At 36.0% G+C, this 20,000-nt stretch overlaps 1 protein-coding gene across 4 annotated transcripts in view; it reads left to right on the forward strand.

Moving 5' to 3' along the window:
- Nucleotides 1-20,000, forward strand: part of GRIA1 (glutamate ionotropic receptor AMPA type subunit 1) — a 207,246-nt gene that overhangs the window by 138,466 nt on the left and 48,780 nt on the right. For 3 of the 4 annotated variants that reach the window (XM_015818147.1, XM_015818146.1, XM_015818149.1), the window contains 6 exons: nucleotides 7,356-7,517; nucleotides 9,916-10,083; nucleotides 10,638-10,742; nucleotides 12,019-12,129; nucleotides 16,336-16,542; nucleotides 17,604-17,974. In XM_015818147.1, coding sequence (XP_015673633.1) covers nucleotides 7,356-7,517; nucleotides 9,916-10,083; nucleotides 10,638-10,742; nucleotides 12,019-12,129; nucleotides 16,336-16,542; nucleotides 17,604-17,974 — 1,124 coding nt within the window. The remainder of the gene's footprint in view (nucleotides 1-7,355; nucleotides 7,518-9,915; nucleotides 10,084-10,637; nucleotides 10,743-12,018; nucleotides 12,130-16,335; nucleotides 16,543-17,603; nucleotides 17,975-20,000) is intronic. The other variant, XM_029284528.1, reaches the window with a different exon arrangement.

A 20,000-nucleotide genomic window follows, 5' to 3' on the forward strand; every position in this document is an offset into this window, starting at 1 on the left:
GTACACAGTAATCTGTGGATCCCTGTGTCTGACAAGAGAACTCTCTGTCATGCAGGATACATAGAAAGGAATGGATGCCAGACAAGTTCATTGTTACTCTAAGAATTTGATCCTGCATCCCACTTTGAACAGTGACAATTATAAACACATTCATAATCAATAACATTGTGTCATGGTTTATAAAGACATACTATTTGTGGATCAAAACTCATTCAACAATGTAATAAAGGTTATAACCCCAGGAAGATATACTGTACATTATGAAAAAACAGTTGTGGCAAGTATATAAGAAAGACAATGCAACAATGAAGGGTACTGCAACTGCATACATTGACTGCTACACTAAGCAGCCAAGCAAAGGCAAAGTCACACTTGGTATAAGTGTGTAGGAAGCACACAGAACAATACATTTCCCCCTTAATAGGAAAGCAAGCACTGATTGCTTTCCTTTCTGTGGACAGATGATTTCGCAACAAGGGGAAAAACAATAGTTTTACAGTATCTTCTTTCTGTCACATGGACTGGAATTTGAAACTTAGCAGGATTCTTGTCAATTTTATCCAGTCTCATAAATGTTCCTGTCTCTGTTCTTCTGCTAAGCCTACTTGGAAACAAAAATAGGGAGGCTTACAGTCACTTAGACTAGAAGGGAAAACTTGGCACAACCCTTATCAATTTCTTCCAATTAAACTTAAAAACAAACAAATCTGTAGCATGGGCATCATTACCAAACTTGGTGTTCAAAAATGGTCCATTTTTCATGGCTGGCAAACTCTGTACAAAGCAGCAGCAGCAGCCAAGTGACATGGCAGCGTCTGTGTAGGTTGGAATGAAGCCCATCAGGTGGATCAGCAGATGGTGTGCCCTGAAGATGATACCCTTTCCAAGAAGTAGGCAGCACATCCATGTAGCAGCAGAAGCAGAAAATGTGGAGCACCCTTATACGTGCTCCAGTTCAGGACTTGCTTGTTCAGGGCAGTCTAAATGACTAGTGCAAAGACAAAGTGTATGTAGAAGCTCCCTGGCATACTTCCTGGTATTTTGAAGGACACAATGTAGCTGATCTTGAAAAGATCTCCACATGAGACAGATTACGTGAGTAATGTGTCTTTAGAATACAATGTACTGAACTGGAATAGATAAACCAACTGCGTCAGTGAACAATACTGATGGAATAGATTCCTGTCTTGTTCATATGCTCACATTTGTGGGTCATTGAGAAAACTGCCAAAGTTCAAGCAGACATTGTAGGAGCCCAGCCTCATTAATTGAGGCAAGCACTAAACTCCCTTTTTACAACCCTGTGGTCTCTTAATTCGGGGTAGAGTCGGGATGACTGGATGAAGCTGAGCGTTTACTGGCCGAATGCTCTTCCTGATGCCTACATGAAGTTTGCAGCAGATTTTTTTTCTTTGAGCCCTAAAACAGAAACATCTGCTGCTACCTAGGATTGAACTCTCAACCTTTGAAGTGGGAGGCGAGCATTTTCATCACTAGGCCACCATGCCACTAATTGAGGCAAACACTAACGGATAAAAATATAATAAGTGACATTGTTTGGTTTGTTTTATTTTCTACCTTGCCAAACATTTTCATGGATTGCTATCTGGGGAAAAGAAATGCCCTTGGAACCTATTTTTCCAGTAGTACTTTTCCATTAATTAAAAAAAAACTCATCAGTTTTAGTTTGAATAGAATAGAATAGAATAGAATAGAATAGAATAGAATAGAATAGAATAGAATAGAATAGAATAGAATAGAATAGAGCTGGAAGGGACCTTGGAGGTCTTCTAGTCCAGTCCCCTGCTCAAGCAGGAGAACCTATACCATCTCAGACAGGTGATTGTCCAGTCTCTTCTTAAACATCTCCAGTGATGGAGCGCCCATGATTTATGGACGCAAGCTGTTCCACTGGTTGATTGTCCTCACTGTTAGGAAGTTTCTCCTTAATTCCAGGTTGCTTCTCTCTTTGATCTCTCTCTTCCTCAAATACTGGAATACTGATATCATGTCTCCCCTATTTCTTCTTTTCTTTAGACTAGCCAAACCCAAGTCCCACAGCCGTTCTTCGTATATTTTAGTCTCCAGGCCTTTGATCATCTTAGTTGCTCTTCTCTGAATTTTTTCCAAACTCTCAACATCTTTTTTGTGATATGGTGACCAAAATTGGCTACAGTATTCCAGGTGTGGTCTTACTAGGGTTTTACTAGGGTTTTATAAAGCAGTTTAATTTGACTTTTCTTCTATTGAAACTATACTATTATCCCTCTATCTTTAAGTTTTAGTATGAGTAAATTAAAGTTAAATTGTTCCATAAATAGTGAAAGAGAACAGAAATAGAGTACAATATTTCAAGTGGAAAGGTAGATTTCTAACTATGTATATTTTAAATATATCTTTCCAACCTCACCTATTCAGCATTGCCCAGGGAATCTGACTCTGCTCTGCTGAGTTAATGCTACCAGATTGTATTAACTGCTTGCTTTTTGTTTTTAAATTTAATGGCCCACTTTTGAAGCTGTAGGGGAGTTTTAATGCTAATGGGAACATATTTGCAATTGCTATCGCCTAGTTTTGCCACCTAGCTGGTTTTATGACCAGTTTATTTATTTATTTTTTAAAGCTAGCTTGCATGTTATCCAGTGGGCAGTTTCACATTTTTTTATTCCAATTTATAGCCCATTCTCTCCCTTGGGCTCCCGTTGATTAGGAATCATATTAGCAAAAAAAAGAAAAAGAAAAAGAAATCCTTAGCTTTAAGGCAAACAATTAATAGACCTAGCATGAAAAAAAGAGGTCAAACAAAACAAATCAGAAAACATTTAATCGTGCTATTTATAAATAGACTATCCTAGAATTTAAGAAGCTGTCCCTTTACACTCACTCTTCTTTGTACCTGTTATTTGCTATTTTTTTCCTGTACACAGCAGTGAATTCTCACTCACATCCTGGGAAAAAGGATGGGAATAGTTCAGTTTCTAATCTAGGCTAGGCAATGATAATGTAAAAAAAATAATTTTATTCAAATTTAGCAAATTAGAATGACCTGTATGCTCCTGAACATATTTGATTTGCATATGAGTTAACAAACATGCTAGAAAGTCATAATTAATCATACATTCTCTTCATGTCTAAGCTGGGCATAGTTTAGGGTTTAGTTTAAATAAGTCATAATGTAGAAATGTAGAAACTTACCATTAAACGTTACCTTCTTTCCTAGCATTTTTTGGTTGGCATTAACTATAGTTTACTAACTTTTGGCTTGATTTTTCACTTGTGTGAGTAGCATCTTGTCAAGTACAGCTGGCTTGTGTATGAAACTAAAAAAATGACCTGCCAAATTTGTGTAGCTTAGGGCTAAACTAGATATGATTTTAAACGAATGCCTTTAACATTCACATTGTTGCAAATAGGGTTGGGATATCTATTATTATCTGCTATCTACTTTCTTCCTGTATGCCGATATCTAAATCCGCTATTCTCCCAATGGATGCTGCATTTTAAAAGCAAAAACACAGTTAATGTCACATCTAGATTAACTGTAAATTGAAAGGTTAAAACACCTTGATACTTGGGAATTCTGGGAGTTGAAGTCCACAGATCTTAAAGTTGCCAGAACTCTGGTCTAGTTTACCTTTGCAACCTTTTCCAATTGAATAATATTATGAATAACTACTTTTTAGGGATGCTAACATGGCTTTATATCCCTAACCAATGTAGCTTGTGGTGCCATCTGAGATTCCTTCCTTCCAACATTATGATTTTTTTTTTTCATTCTAGGATAATTATCTATCGAGCTGTGAATTGGAGCTCTGAATCTATTGTAATCCATCCAAAAAAAGAGGAAAAATAAAATTGCACAAACAAATCAGTATACTCGGATGAGAACTAAAAGCCCAGTGTTGCAACAGTTCTATATGGACCACAAGTTTTGGGAAGCCATGGGGGTGGAGTTTTTCTGTGGCCCTTAACTAGGGAAGGTCCCTTTTGAAACGTTCCCCATGCCTTTTCTCTTTCTGTGGACTGAGATATCTTTCATATGATGGCTGTCCAATCTGCATCTCTTTCTCCTGCCTCCCAAGGTTATTTCCATAGCACCCCCATATACCATACCTCTTCCTTGAAATGTGTCTGAAAATTCAGAAAGTCCACTTAGTCTAAAATAGTGTGGCTAGATTGATATCAGGACTGATTATAGTGAATAGTTTTCTGCTTTTGAAAGCAATTCCATTTTTATTTCCAAAAGCAAGTCAAGATGCTGAAGTTTACAGTCTTACAATATTTATGATCTGAATATCTGAAATAAAACTTTCTATTACGGCAATGCAAGCCATTCAGTTTGTGAAGTGCCTTGCGAAGTCCACTGCTCAGAGCATCAAAGCAGGTGGATCATGTTGAAGCCCTCTTTTTATGCTCTGAGCGTACAGCAAACCAGGCAATGGTCTCCAATATACACACAAGTTCAGAAAAGTTGAGAAAGAGCCTTGAAGAGATACAGCTGCCTCAACACTATAAACAATGGGTTCAGAGGGGCATTTCTAAACAGTGGTCTGCTCAGTTGAGCACACTTTTAATATGGGGATTACTAGATATGTTGGGTTTACAGTATATAACTGCTATAATCCTGGTTTGAATGATCAAATCTGATTGGACATTTTAGGGGTTAAAGTTTTCGGTTCTACCAGAGACCACTGTATGGGGGAAAGTAAGCTTAATCTGTACGTCAACATATGCACAAAACATAAAAGTTTTATAAAACTTTTATTTGTTTCATGATCTCTAATTTGAGGAAACATGTCCATTCTTTTATCAGTTGACTGAAGGCATGAGAGTTAAGTTTGGATGGATATTCCTGGGTAATATTCCTTTGGAAGGGCGTCTAATTGAATAATTCCCAGCAATACTTTTTTTTCATTATTCAAGCAGCTGTAAAGAAAATGTGTTCTGGCTAATGGGCCTGTTTTCCTTTTCACACTGAAATTCAAGTCACCTTCTGACTTTTTCCTTTTTCTTTGGCAGTAAAGGCCTGAAACATATTCAACTCTACCCTTGTTAAAAGATAGCATAGATTGCCTTTGAGTTCTGTTCAAAACAGTATAAATAATTCAGAGTGTCCCAAAACTGTGTGTGGCTCCATTAGTTCATGAATCAACAGAAATGTGAATATCTTTCGGTCTAAATGCCTGGTATATTTGCTGGTTCCCTCTTCTTTCCTCTTGCCAATTTACTTCTGAAGCTAATTACTAAAACCAGGCTTGCTACTCCTCAGGGATGAAAACTGCTGTTGTCACTCTGTCTTGGCTCCATTGGCTTTATACACTTGGAACACACTCAAATCGTTGTGGAACGTGTCAGTATAAAAATGCACTATATGGAACAGCTGCCTCTACCCAGTGAGCCATGTCACATTTGTGCTATTATTCTCCACAGCCAGTTTTGTACCTCTTGCCTCATTTCAAAAGTTGAAAAACCCAAAGCACTGGCCTTAGAATTAGTGATATGACAATCAGCCTAAATCAAATCTAAATCTATTCAAGAATTTTTATTTATTTATATAAATAAAATTTTATATTGCTGCCTACTTGCTCACAGCGACTCAAGGCACCTTAGAGGAAATAAAAACACAATATAAAAGAAATAAAAATGATTAAAATAATAATAAAACAATAACCTCTCACCCACCCACCCTACACACAAACATACTGGTGACAACATGCACTCATACCAGCTATTTAATGGGCTACATCCTGCTCTGGATTCCCCAGGCCCACTGGCAGAACCACATCTTCAGGGCCTTCTGAAAGAGTGTCTAATTTCTGGAGGGATGATGTTCCAGAGGGAGGGAGCCACCATGGAGAAGGCCCTTCTTCTGGGTCCCACCAGATGTATCTCCTTAGGGGATGGGACCCGCAACATTCCTTGCCTCCCCAGTCAGGTTGATATGACCAGCAGGAAACAGTCCCTCAGATAACCTGGTCCCAAGCCATGAAGGTGACAACCAGCACCTTGAATTGTACCCGGAAGCAAATCGGCAACCAATGCAGCTCCTGCAGGAGGAATGACACATGACACATCCAAGGTCTGCACACAACCATGCAGGCTGCTGCATTTTGCACCAACTGGAGCTTCCAGATGCTTTTCAAGGGCAGCCCCATGTAGAGCGCATTGCAATAGTCAAGATGGGAGGTAATTAGGACATGAGAGACCATGAGTAGGAAAGGTTGGTCCAGGAAAGAGTGTAACTGGTGCACAACCTGCAGTTGTGCAAAGGCCCTCCTGGCCACAACTGCCACCTGCTCTTTGTGCAGGAGTTTCGAATCCAGAAGCACCCCTAGATTACGTGCTGGGTCTATTTGGGGCAATGTCATCCCATCCCAGACCTAAGGTGGCAATTCTCCATGGAGCAAAGAACCCCAGACCCAGGGTTCAGTTTCAACCCATTGCTCCCCATCCAGCCCCTAACAGCCTCGAGGCACCACCTCACTTAACTCACCACAGGCTGAGATATACAGCTGAGTATCATCAGCATATTGATGATATCTCAGTCCATGGTGATGGATGATCTCACCCAACGGCTTCAGGCAGATGTTGAATAGGAGCAGAAAGAGTACGGAGGCCTGCTGGACCCCGCAAAGCAAGGATCTCTTGCCTCGTATTAACACAGACTGCAAGCAGCCACAGAGGAAGGAAGTGAACCAGGATATCACAAAGCCCCTCACTCCCAACTCCCAAAGCCCCTCCAGAAGGATACCATGGTCGATAGTATCAAAAGCCACTGAGAGGTCAAGCAGAATTGGCCTACTCTCACAGGTTGCAATTGCTTATGTAACCATCCCAATTTATATATCCTCCCGTATACACCTTAGTGGGTACTTTTCCTAATTTATTTCTTTTTTCTAAACATATTAAGGAAAATTATACTGTACTGCAGAATATTCTGTTTGGGCAATTCACATTATTTTGTTTGGGCAAAGAACAATGGAGTTTTTTATATTGCTCCTTATATTTATGGTTAGGTAAAATAGGCATTTTCCTCATCCATGTCATTTTCATAGACTCCCATTCTCTTATTTGCTTCTTACCCTTTTCTTTATTAGTCTGCAGTTATTTTGCAAACTCCTCTGGAAAGTTATGTATTTAAAATGGGTAAAACCATTGTAAAAAATTATTAATGAGCAAAGAATTTTCCATAGTACTTGGGGTGTAGGACAACTTTTGAAGGATAACATTCTGGTCTGGGATATTTAGATTATTGCATTTTTCATCAGTATTTGTAAAGGTTGCATTATAAAACTTGGCTGCTTATGTTAATATACATTCTTTCATCACTCCTGTTACTTTTTTTTTCTCCTTAGGGCTTTATGGATATTGACCTGGGAAAATTTAAAGAAAGTGGAGCAAATGTGACTGGATTCCAGTTGGTGAATTACACAGACACCATCCCAGCCAGGATCATGCAACAGTGGAAGAACAATGATGCCAGGGAACAACCTCGGGTGGACTGGAAGAGGCCAAAGGCAAGTGGTACTGAAAACCATTTGTTTGAGGAGGTGTTTATGCCATTTTCCTGTTGCCTGTGTTAGATTAGGATTTGGGGCTTTTTTCCCCCATAAATGGTAGAAAAAAATCTTTTCTTTTGCTTATCTAGGGATGACTTTTGAAATGAAGAAATCTTCATTTTGAAGCACACAAACACACATACACATGCATGAATCAGAGTGGCAGTATGGTAGTAAAGTTTACGTAAAATGGTTGGTCACACAGCCAGATTTTTTTATTATTACAGACTGGATTTGGTATTTTTATCCACCCATCGAGTCCTTTCCGAGGACCTGGGATAGGCAGATATTAATGTTTGATAATGTTAAAAGTATAGTCACAAGATGTAAACTGTTCCAAGTAAAGCTGCCTTTTGCAACTGATTGATGCTGATGGTGTTCAAGTGGTGTTCCATATGTTTTTGCATTTTACCCAAGAGACCAATCACTATTTATTAATATAATTATTTATATTACATTATAATATAATATAAAGGTATATTATTTATGTTTATATTACATCTAAATAAAATTATGAATATTTCACTCCGTAGGACCTCAAAATGCACGCAAATGAAATGAATAAGTTATTAATTTATTATTTATTATTACATTAACTGTATGTGCTGCCACTCTCACCAAAGGCAACAATAAACAGTTGTTTGTTCAAGCAACAAAATGCAAAAGGATATAGCAATGAGTTCCTCCTTAATAGTGGCTTAACATTGTATGAACACTAGCATGTCCGTAACTATCCCCACTTAGTTTCTCCAGATGTGCTTAACTTACAGAATATCCAGACAGAATGCCCATTTACTGTTGGGGATATCATACTCTTGGGGAATTCTCACAGTCAAAGTGCAACACACCTATGGGAAATTAAGGAAAATTACCTGCAACTATTTCTCTAACAGTCAGTGTTAGTGCTCAGAGAGAATATATCCTAATTCTTTTGGGTTGTTTGGAAGCAATATCGCATGTAAGTAGGATTTCAGTCTTTTAGTAACTTACATGTATTAATTAGCATTGGGATAACTAAAGGAAATTTCAAGCCTTGTTCTTCTGTTTGGGGGACTCTGTAGCAAATTATTTAATAAGTTGGGTGCTGAATTATTGCCTTGCACTGAATTGAATAAAAGTATGGTGCTATGGAAGCTTTTGAACAAATAATTTTTAAAACAGCGTTCATCCTCAGAACATAGTGTAGAGGTCATAGAAAGATACTCTGTTCCTCACCTTCTCATAGATCCTTCATTGTGAAAAACTAAGTTCTTTTTCTCACTTTACTGGGACAATATTTTAAAGATTGATAAGTTGTATAGTAGACTGAATATAGTAGGGAAAGGGGGGAGATTTTCTGGAGTTTTCATACTAAGGCAAACAGTTTTGTTTTGTTTTTTAAAGATAACTTACACACCCAGAAACTCACTTTGTCATGAGGCAAATCTTGGACACAGTTAAAGATAGAGTTCAAGGCTTTAACATCCTATGTATAATTTTCTAAAGCCTGCAGCAGCAAATCCTACAAATATTATAGTGCATTGGATCCATATTTATGTTGTACCCACTTAAATTAGACCCACTGAAATCCAGTTGTCATTATTATTCTAGATATCCTGCATTTTCATCAAACAAAAAATGACTCTCAAGATAGAACAGATTAATTAAAACACGGCTGAAAGCAAAATTAGCATAATAACTAGGTTGTACTTTGGAATGTGCAGGAGTGCAAACTACTTAAAGCAGCTGCAGTTTTTCCCAGGAAATTATAATTGTCATCAATATTATTAGATATAAAAATGTACCTACATGGTAGGTACATTACCATTCAGCTACATCTAGCAAAATTCTATATGGCTTCTCATGGCATGCCAATTCCAGCCAAACTGGTATTTTAGCTCAGATCCCAAGAGACTATACTATATAGTAGCTAGGAGGCTCTAATCTTCTAGACATAGAAGTCAGCTGGATGGCCTTGGATCAGGCATTCCCTCTCAGCCCAATTCAGTGTCAGGCTCTGTAATAAGCTGGTTAAAAATTAAAACTCCTCTTTGCCTCGTGCACTGACAGCTTTACTTTGAGAATTGCAGCAAACAGTGCAAAATAAGTAGATTCTACAAGTGGGATAAATGCTAGGAATAGCAATCACAACTTCAGTTCAAAAACCTGCAAAATAATGCTGCTCTTTGCTTTTGAAGTGCCAGTATTACTTAACATAATTACTTTTGTGACACATTAAGTTGACATTGATATTAACCAAATAGCAATTTGGGGTGGCTGGATCCTGGAATTCGAAGAGTCCTGTCTTGGAAGAAGGAACAGGCATTTCCCAAATCAAGCCTAATAGCCAACATGCTTACTTTTATCTATTTTCTAGTACACGTCTGCTCTTACGTATGATGGGGTTCGGGTAATGGCAGAAGCTTTTCAGAGTCTCAGGAAACAACGGATCGATATTTCCCGTCGTGGGAATGCTGGGGATTGCCTGGCAAATCCAGCTGTTCCTTGGGGGCAAGGGATTGACATCCAGAGAGCTCTACAACAGGTTAGAAAATAAAACAAAATTTAAGCCTGGACAGATTATAACATTGTTATAATAATATGAATTGCTATTCATTATTCACTATTTCATGGATTGTAAATCTGTATCATGTTGTCCTATAAACAAGGATGATCACTGAATATTTATACTGAAATTGAATTTCTAAAATAGTCTTGAAAAGTCATCTTATTTAGGAAAAGAAATCTGAATGTGAACATTTGGGGAAAATATCTTTTTCTTTTAAGTATGGATCCTGAACTCATCAAGCTTGAATTAAAATGTTTCAGGAACCTAAAATAAGATTGCAGTGGAGAATTCATTATGCTTTCTTTTTTATAAGTGGATGCTGGCTGTATCAAAGATGCAGAAATAACATTACACAATTATACTGTATCAGATTGGTGATGAGCAGCATGTTTGAATGCTTCTTGTAGATAAAAGCTAGGTTGTTAGAAATAAGGTAGGTCATCTGCCTTGTCCCTTAATTTACTATTTTTCATTGTACAGGAAAAAAAATTGTAACAATTGTCGTCTTTTACCTGCTCTTCTTTTTATAGGTGCGCTTTGAAGGACTGACAGGGACTGTCCAGTTTAACGAGAAAGGACATCGAACAAATTATACCCTTCATGTTATTGAAATGAAACACGATGGGATCAGAAAGGTAAAGGTGTTTAGCTTGGGAATGGAACTTTGTTTTTGAAAACATTGATTCTCTGGGGCAATGTTTGCCATACGCTAAAGCATTTGTATAAATAAGGCATAAAATGGATTTATTTCTGACAACTATCTTTGTAAAATAGGACTGTAAAAACGTTTTTCATGAATTTCTATAGAAATAAATTTGGGATCTCTTCAAGTTTTAGGAAACGCGGTGTGCAGATTCTTCACAGAATGGTTTGTTTTCTTCTCTGACACTTCCTGGATCACCTTATCATGAGGTTTCAGGAAATTTAGGTGAGAGAAAAAGCCGCTTTGTGAAGAATCAAATCAAATCTAATTTTATTATTGCAATTGGAGATCAACTTTGTGAGGTGTGCTTCTGTAAGCAAACCAGTCTTCCTTAAGATTAAACGAAGTTGAAAAAGATGTCTGAGCCTCTTTCAACATTGTTAAAAGGTAAGTATAGTCCCTACAAAACTTCATTCTCTCTGGTAGGTATTTCTACAGAAATCCCTAGTAAAAGATTCTAGAATGAAAAACTAAAGAATAGAACATAATGAATTTTAAGACTTGCCCATCTCTATTGCTTTTTTAAATTAATAATTATCTCCTATTTATTCTTTTGGTATATTTTAATTCTGCAAATCCAAAATTCATCCGTCCATATTCTTTTAATATTTAATATGAATTTAAATATTTTTCTCAAAGCATTTTAAAAAGTAGATATATTAATCTGTTAAGAACTTTGACTTGACATCCATAAAATTGAAATGTGATAACTTCTAACTGATTCAATAATCAGAAAACTGCAGATCAGAACTTTTCATACAAGTATTAACAATAGATTAATTCCCAGATGATTTCCTATCGTCAGTAAAACTCATCTACTCTCAGAATTAAAAAGATACAGAGACATTGAAAGTTTAAAATTTTAAGGACAATTTGTGCATTCTGATATGCAAAAGGAAGAGGTGAAAATATGATCAGGTCTATCTCAGAAAATATTAATAATATAAAAGATTCATATATGCTTTCATTAATCTAATGTTGTACACCTAAATATACACAAAGTACTTTACACTTTTCCTTTGTCTTCAAGATGTCTTGACAAAATCAATAATGCCACAAATTTTGAAATGTAAATAAATATTGTTTGAAAAGTAGTGGATTGATTTCTCACAATGTTTACCATAAAGTTTTCTCACAAATATGGAATCTCGGGGTACAGAACGGTGATTTTTGCCAAAGTTGTACCATATTCTGTTGATCATTTCTAGATTGGTTATTGGAACGAAGATGAAAAATTTGTTCCAACCATCACAGATCAGCAAGGTGCAAATGAAACAACAACTCTGCAGAACAGGACCTATATTGTTACAACTATTCTTGTAAGTATTCTGATACTGAGGCCTTTATTTTGTGCAATTTCAGAAGCAAAATATTTAAAGCAAGAGCATTTTATTACTTGCCAAATACTTGCAATTATCAAGCTTTTTATGATGGGAATGAAACTGGATAGCTCATCAGATATTTGTCTAGTACAGTGTTTCTCAACCATGGCAGCTTGAAGATATGTGGACTTCAGTTCCCAGAATTCCCTAGCCAGCATGGAAGTTGAAGTGATTTAGTGGTTAAGAAGTTGGAAGGAAAATTTGATGGTTTTGAATCCAGATTCTCCCCCTTGACACTTCCCTTGATACTTATGGGAATAACAAGAAAGTTTCCCTATCAAACTCCTGAGAGAAAAAGTTGGATATAGAGTCTAATAAATAAACAAGTTTCAATAATAAGTTGGTGGGAAAAAATTGACATTGTAAAATTTCTTACCCTTGCAATGTATTTCATTAACATGTTTGACATCTTTATTTTTTCTTTATTTTTTATTGCTTTACTCATTATTTTTAATGGAGAGAACTTGTCCTGAGAATATACTGTAAGCTTTAACACGGAGAAATAAAAGTATATTTTTTATATTTAAAAAGTTCCTAAATTTAGAGAACAAATTTGGTTTGCAATAATAAATGCCCCAATTCAACATTTTCAAGAAGCCAGATAAACATCGGATGGAACAGAAGAAAAATGAAATTTGTTCAGCCTTAAAAGCTTGGAAAAGAAGCTTGATCATCTATCATGCTATTATTCTGTAATTATCTGAGATTCCTCGTAAACATTCCATAAACAGATGCTTTATACATGATTGGCTAGAAATTCAACTGTCTGCAAATATTCAGATATTTGAATAATATGACATTTGGATAAGATGGCCATGCATATTTCTGACAGCAGCTGTTGTGATTCCTGAGGCTAAAAAAAAACGTGATGTGATTAAAGCTGGACATCAGACTTCTATTTCAGTTAAATTTGGGGGTTAACAAATAAATTAGGTTATTTTTTTCTGAAAAAAATCCCATGACTTCCCTGAATGACATTTTATATCTGCAAATATGACCAGTATTGACATTTTATGGTAATAAATGCCTCTTTGGGGAGGTTTTCCATGTAGAAGCAGATTAGAAATCATGTAGTTTAGAACTCCTTTTCAGTTTCTCCATTAATTGTATAATCCAGAGTGTGCCTAAAAATAATTTTCCTTCAATCCTAGGAAATACATTTGTCCTAGATCTTTTGTATGCTGATGATGCAATTATTCTTTTTACAAGTTTAAGGTGTAATCTCCAAGTGCTTACTATCAAGGGATATTAATGCAAATTATAATCATAAGTGAGTGATTAGAAGTATCAGTAAAGGCTTCAAAAATTTCTAAATGTTACTTTTCATTTATAATTGTAAGAAACAAATTAAAGGTATCTTGGGCTGGCAGTAATCAGGGCATGGAGACTCCATTTCTATTGCCCTATCAATCTCTTGCTATACCCATGTAGTCATTACATAGTTCAAAAGAATATAGGCATTCAAAAATAATAAACAGTTTGTGGATAAATATATATTAATAGAAAATACAACAAATCTATTATACTTTGAATCAAAAACAGTTCAATTAACTAAATTGTTTTGAATCAAAAACAGTTCAATTAACTAAAGGTGTTACTTATTACAAAACAACCCAGATGGCACCTATGCACTAAGTAAAAATGACCACAAGTACTAATATTAATTAAAAGATATGCATAATGTATATTTCAAAATTTGGAAAACTCCCATCTTTAATTGACAGTTGCATCTTTATCTTCTGAATTGAAGAACCCCAAAGAAATTTATAGAACAGCATGCTGAGTTTTTGAAAATGGTTTCCAGATAAGGATCTATGCAAAAAAAAAAAAAAAACTTGAGAATTTGATTGCTTTTGCTCAAATTGCAGGATATTCTATTACCAATATAAATTGGAAATGATTTCTGTAGATAAAATTGTGTTTATTCATGCATTGTGATTATCATTTTCATATAGATACTGAATTTATCAATTATTTAGATAATCTTACTCCAAACAACATTTATCAAACTTTTAGTGTTGATCATAGTCTAAAAGTTTAATTTTAATAACTCCCATCTGCCAAAGAACAGAAAAGTTTCTTTATATATCTTACTTGTATTTAGTGTTACAGTTTGAGAAATGTTGTTAGGAGTCAGAATATCTAAATAATTGATAAATTCAGTCTCTATATGAAAATGATAATCACTTAATGCATGAATAAACAAAATTTTACCTACAGAAATCATTTTCAATTTACACTGGTTAATAGAATATCCTGCAATTTGAGCAAAGCCATTAATCAAATGCAGCGAAGCTAGAATTAAAGTACCGTACAAGACTCAGAGATAAACAATAAAATATCATCAACAGAGAATACCAATTAATATTCTAATTAATTATATAAAAATCACAGAGAGCATAATTTTATCTAATAGCACAATTTAGGAGCTCTAAACAAAGATCCAAAGGTAAAGTAGACATCTCTGTCTAGTAATTTCAGAGGATTCAAAAGTTTTCAGAACACCATTTATCATCACTTTAATGAGGGTCTTATAAAGACTCTGAACTCATTTTAAAAACTCTATAAGCAGTTCACATGGAGCTAAGATGCCACACGAGAACCACACATAAAGTTGCTGAGACTGAAAAACGCTGTTTTAGAAGACTTGCCAATTTTTGCTTTGTTGCTTTCCATTGCTTTGTTTTCTGTTGCTTACAGCTGTTGCTCTAAGAGGGCTAGGGGTTTAACTCTTATCCATTAACAAATAAATATGCTTCTGAATTGTTTAGTCTTAGAATAATTTTTCATAGACTCCTAAGCTGTTGATTAATCAATATTTAATTTTATTTTGCTTTGTTGTTTATTATGATTGTTGAGTGAACTGTATCTTGGACTATTGGTTCAAGTGATAATTATTTGAAATAATAATATGGCTGAGCTTGGTAAACCGGTTGCCTTTGCATGATAGTGCACTCATGGAATATATTTTATGGAATTCAATGATGATGGTGTTGTTGATCATGGTAATGATGGAGCTCCAGACACCAGCTGTCTCTCCCTTCCTAAACTATTCATATATTTTATTGAGAACACATCACTTTTGTCATAATAATGTTTTTGAACAGAACCATCAATGTGCATAGGCACAATCTATATTTCAGATACTTTTTTCAAAACTATTTATTTACTTATTTACTTCAGTTTTGAATATTGATTAAATAAATGGACCAGCCATTTTAAAACTTGATTTTAAATAGGGGGACTCTTTAGGAGTGTGCACATTCTTTCTCCATTTCTAGAAATAATATTCTATTCTTGCCTTATCCACACTGTCTTTGTATTCCAAAGCTTCCTATCTTTTGTATTCCTCTATATATAGAAATGATAGCTTGAGCAGCAAATCTAAGATAGAAGCCTTCAGTATAATGCTGGCTTGTCATACCTATATGTTTGTACCGAATCACAGATCCCCGTGGAGCAGTTCTCTGTACTACCTCCCAAATGACATCAAAATCTTCTCTCCAATTTTAAGGGGAAAACAAAAAGGATGCATGAACATTTTAACTGGGGGAGACATAATGTTAATCTCTTATGGGACCCAGAGAGATATGCTGGTTTGCCTGCCTACAGGCTGACACAAAGGAATCAGGATTCTATATCTCCTTTTCTTCTGCTGCATAGAAAACTGAGCATCATGGCTTGTATCTAGGCTACCCTGCCTTTTGCTCATCAGCTTGAATGGCAATTACTGAGCTGTGCATGCCACTCTTTAATGATTCCAACAAATTAAAACTCTTTGTAGAACTGGAAACTACAGTAAGTTCTACAAGAAGAGATAGGGAATTTGATATTTTCAACCTCAAGAAAATATCAAGCTTAAGTTTGGGATATAATAGCATGTTTCAAGTACTTAAAGAAGATCGTGACCTCATCTCCATCATCCCAAAGTGCACAAATAGGGTATTATTTAAAATTAAAAGGAAGCTGATTAATATTGAATGCATCCTGGCAGAATATCCTATAGCTCTTCAGCAGTAGAATCATTTAACTTTTGTGTTGATCGACTTCACATCAGACACAAAAGTTCTAACATTATGCAAAACAGTTTTCATTGCCAAAACATTGAAACATTGATCATGTAACTTCCTCTGTTTCTCTCAGGAAGCTCCATATGTGATGCAAAAGAAGAGCAGTGAGCCATTAGAAGGAAATCTGAGATATGAGGGATATTGTGTAGAATTAGCTGCTGAAATTGCAAAACATGTCGGCTACAACTACAGCTTGCAGATTGTTGCTGATGGAAAGTACGGCGCTCGAGATTCTGAAAGTAAAATGTGGAATGGCATGGTTGGAGAGCTAGTGTATGGAGTAAGTTTCTAGTTTTGAATCAGTGGTTATACAATAGTATTATTATATTGTAAAAGCTGATGATGCCAGAGCATATTCAAAGGTATTATTCCTGTCATTCAGCACTAGTGGCCATTTGAATTCAGTTGCTACTGTTACTTGAGATTATTCTTTAAATAACAGCAAGAAAAATATATTTAAAAAACTGCTTTAAACATCATGAATGATACCTTATAGTAGATAGCAAGTCATTTGAGTTGAGCAAATTTACAGTTAACTGAAATTATTTGTACCAAGCAAAATATCTCCATCTTAAAATAAATGGGAAGATATCATTTCAAGGGGCAGGAGGAGATATTAAGGAATTGAAATGTCATAGATCCTAGACAGGGACATAGACTAATTCTGGCATGTCAAACTCGCGATGTCACGTGAAGTATCATGACTTTTTCCCCATTGCCAGTAATGGGGTGAGCGCGGTTTTGATGTGACGCATCCGGCTCATGGGCTGGCAGTTTGACATGCCTAGACTAAATGATCATATCAACAGCTTTAATAAGACACAGTAAATAACAATTATTTACACGAAAGGAAATAGTGAGAACCACACTTGGATGGTTCTTGTTTTGTATTTATAAAGTAATAATAAATCCAAGCATGTCTGTAAGGCAATGAATGCAAGGGAGAATATGAGATAAATCAAACTGAGACATCAAAAACTTGTAAATTGTATTTTCAAGATTTTCAAATGGTTTGTATACATGAAAACCAAACTTCATAGCAACGCGCCCCCCCCAGTAAAATTCTAGAGCAGGGGTCTTCAAACTTGGCCCTTTTATGACTTGTGGACTTCAACTCCCAGAATTCCTCAGCCAGGCATGCTGGCTGAGGAATTGTGGAAGTTGAAGTCCGCAAGTCAAAAAAGGGCCAAGTTTGAAGACCCCTGTTCTAGAATCTTAGATATGTATAATGCTGTGCTTCTTCCCCAACCCAAACCTTGCTATCAAAAACTTCATGTATTCTTAATATAGTATTTTGCAGATCTTCAGAACGTTCTAACACCAATCTCCCTTTCTTTTCAGAGAGCTGACGTGGCTGTTGCACCATTAACTATAACTCTAGTGCGAGAAGAAGTTATAGACTTTTCCAAACCTTTCATGAGCCTGGGCATATCTATCATGATTAAAAAGCCTCAAAAATCCAAACCCGGAGTCTTTTCCTTCCTGGATCCTTTAGCTTATGAGATCTGGATGTGCATAGTTTTTGCCTATATTGGTGTCAGCGTTGTCCTCTTTCTGGTTAGCCGCTTCAGCCCATATGAATGGCATAATGAGGAGGTTGAGGAAGGCCGTGACCAACCAGCTAATGACCAGACCAATGAATTTGGGATATTTAATAGCCTGTGGTTCTCCTTGGGAGCTTTTATGCAACAAGGATGTGATATATCTCCAAGGTTAGTGATTTCTATTAAATATGCATTCTTTGGTGATGAGATTGCCTCTTCAGATGCTGGAAATAGTCTTCTTTTATCATGTTTTCCAACTTTAGTATGACATCTGTAGTTAACCTAGCTGATTGAAGTAGTTGAAACAGGGTATAATTAGCCTGATTGAGTTAAACATTTGTTGGTCAAAAAGTTTCTTTTATCATTTCAAACTTTCTTAATTTCCCCATTGTTACTGTAATATTTACTGTTATGTGCAGATCAATCCCTTTCAGAGTTTGCTTCCTGTCTTTTATATTTTTGAAATATTCAAGTCAATATATAGAAGGGGGTAACAGGCACCTGTTACCAATCTCTGGAATCCTACTTTCAACAACTTAGACCACATCAATATTACACTCTGACATATATTTCAGCTCTTTTATTCATAATTACTTCTGTGTTGATTTCCCTGCATGTATTTATGAACTCCAACTTCCTTCAGATGTTACATCCTTCTCCTTTTTCTTACTTTCACAGGCATACAGCATAGATAGTTTTCTTTCTGTCATTGTACTCATTAATTATCATTTATCATACTTTGATTACAGCTAAGATCTCAATAGTCTTTGACATATCTGCTCCTGACTGTAACATCAGAGCTGAAGAACAAATTTCAGACATGGCACATCTATGTCTTTTCCAAGCCAGGTCTTTGAAATGCAAGCCAGATCTGAAATTTATCTATTTACTTACTTATTACATTTAGAAATATACATCTGTCTCACAGAGCTACTCTGAACAATGTGCAAATAGTGAATACTCATCCACTATTATAACATAGAAAATGCAGCCCTATTACATGTGAATCTGGCATTAATCGACAGCAGACTGAAGCTATGGCACTCAACAAGCTGATCATCCAGAAGTGAGGTCTGAAGTGGAGAATTATATTACTCTACAGCAGGGGTGTCAAACTCGCAACGTCATGTCGTGACTTTTTCTCCATTGCCGGCAATGGGGTGGGCGCGGTTTCGGCATGACGCATCTGGCCCACAGGCCGGCAGTTTGACACCCCTGCTTTACAGATTTTCCTTTTCCTACAGTGTGAAGCCCACCACCTCCTGTTATACTCCTCCTGACCCATGTCATCATGGACATACATATGCCCATGCCATATTCATCTTCCAAGATTCCCACACCTAACTTCCGTATTCTACTTGGAGCAAAAGGGAAAAAAGAAAAAGAATATGTTGTAGTAGTTTACTACTGCTATATTGTAGCAGTTTACTAACTCTATCATTCACCTCAATACAGTAATAATCATCCACATACCCCTACTAATTCATTCTATACCCATTCAGACAATCTAGCCCATGGTTAAGGTACCAAGCTAGAAACCAAGAGACTTGTGACTTCTAGTCTCACCTTAGCCATGAAAACTAGCTGGCTAATCTTTGTTTGTTGTTAAATAGTAATTAGTTGTTAAATGAATCAGGCTTCCCTATTGACTTTGCTTGTCAGAAGATTGCAAAAGTTAATCACATGACCATATAACTCCATGACACTGCAACCGTCATAAATATGAGTTCAGTTGTCAAGCATCTGAATTTTGTTCACGTGACCATGGAGATGCCACAATGGTCATAAGTGTGAGAAACAGTCACTTTTTTCAGTGCTGTTGTAACTTTGAACAGTCACTCAATGAATGGTTGTAAGTTAAAGACTACCTATATATGTATATATGTGTATATGCATGTGTGTGTATATGTATATATGTATACACACACATACACACATGTGTGTGTGTGTATAATATATATTCAACTCAAAGCAGCAAGTATATCTAATACTCCTGCCTCTTTTTTTCCCCATAACAACAACACTGTGAAATGAGTGGGCTGAGAGAAGTCACCCAGTCAGCTTTTAAAAACCGATTTCCATTATTTACATAGAACATAAATGGAAAAACTGAAGATCCAGCACACTAAATTAGAAATAAATCTTCCAAACACAAATGCTTACTTTTGAGTAAACATATGCAATCAAACCACTT

This window comes from Protobothrops mucrosquamatus, unplaced genomic scaffold (genome assembly GCF_001527695.2).
Source record: "Protobothrops mucrosquamatus isolate PMUCROS unplaced genomic scaffold, P.Mucros_1.0 scaffold686, whole genome shotgun sequence".
NCBI lineage: Eukaryota > Metazoa > Chordata > Lepidosauria > Squamata > Viperidae > Protobothrops > Protobothrops mucrosquamatus.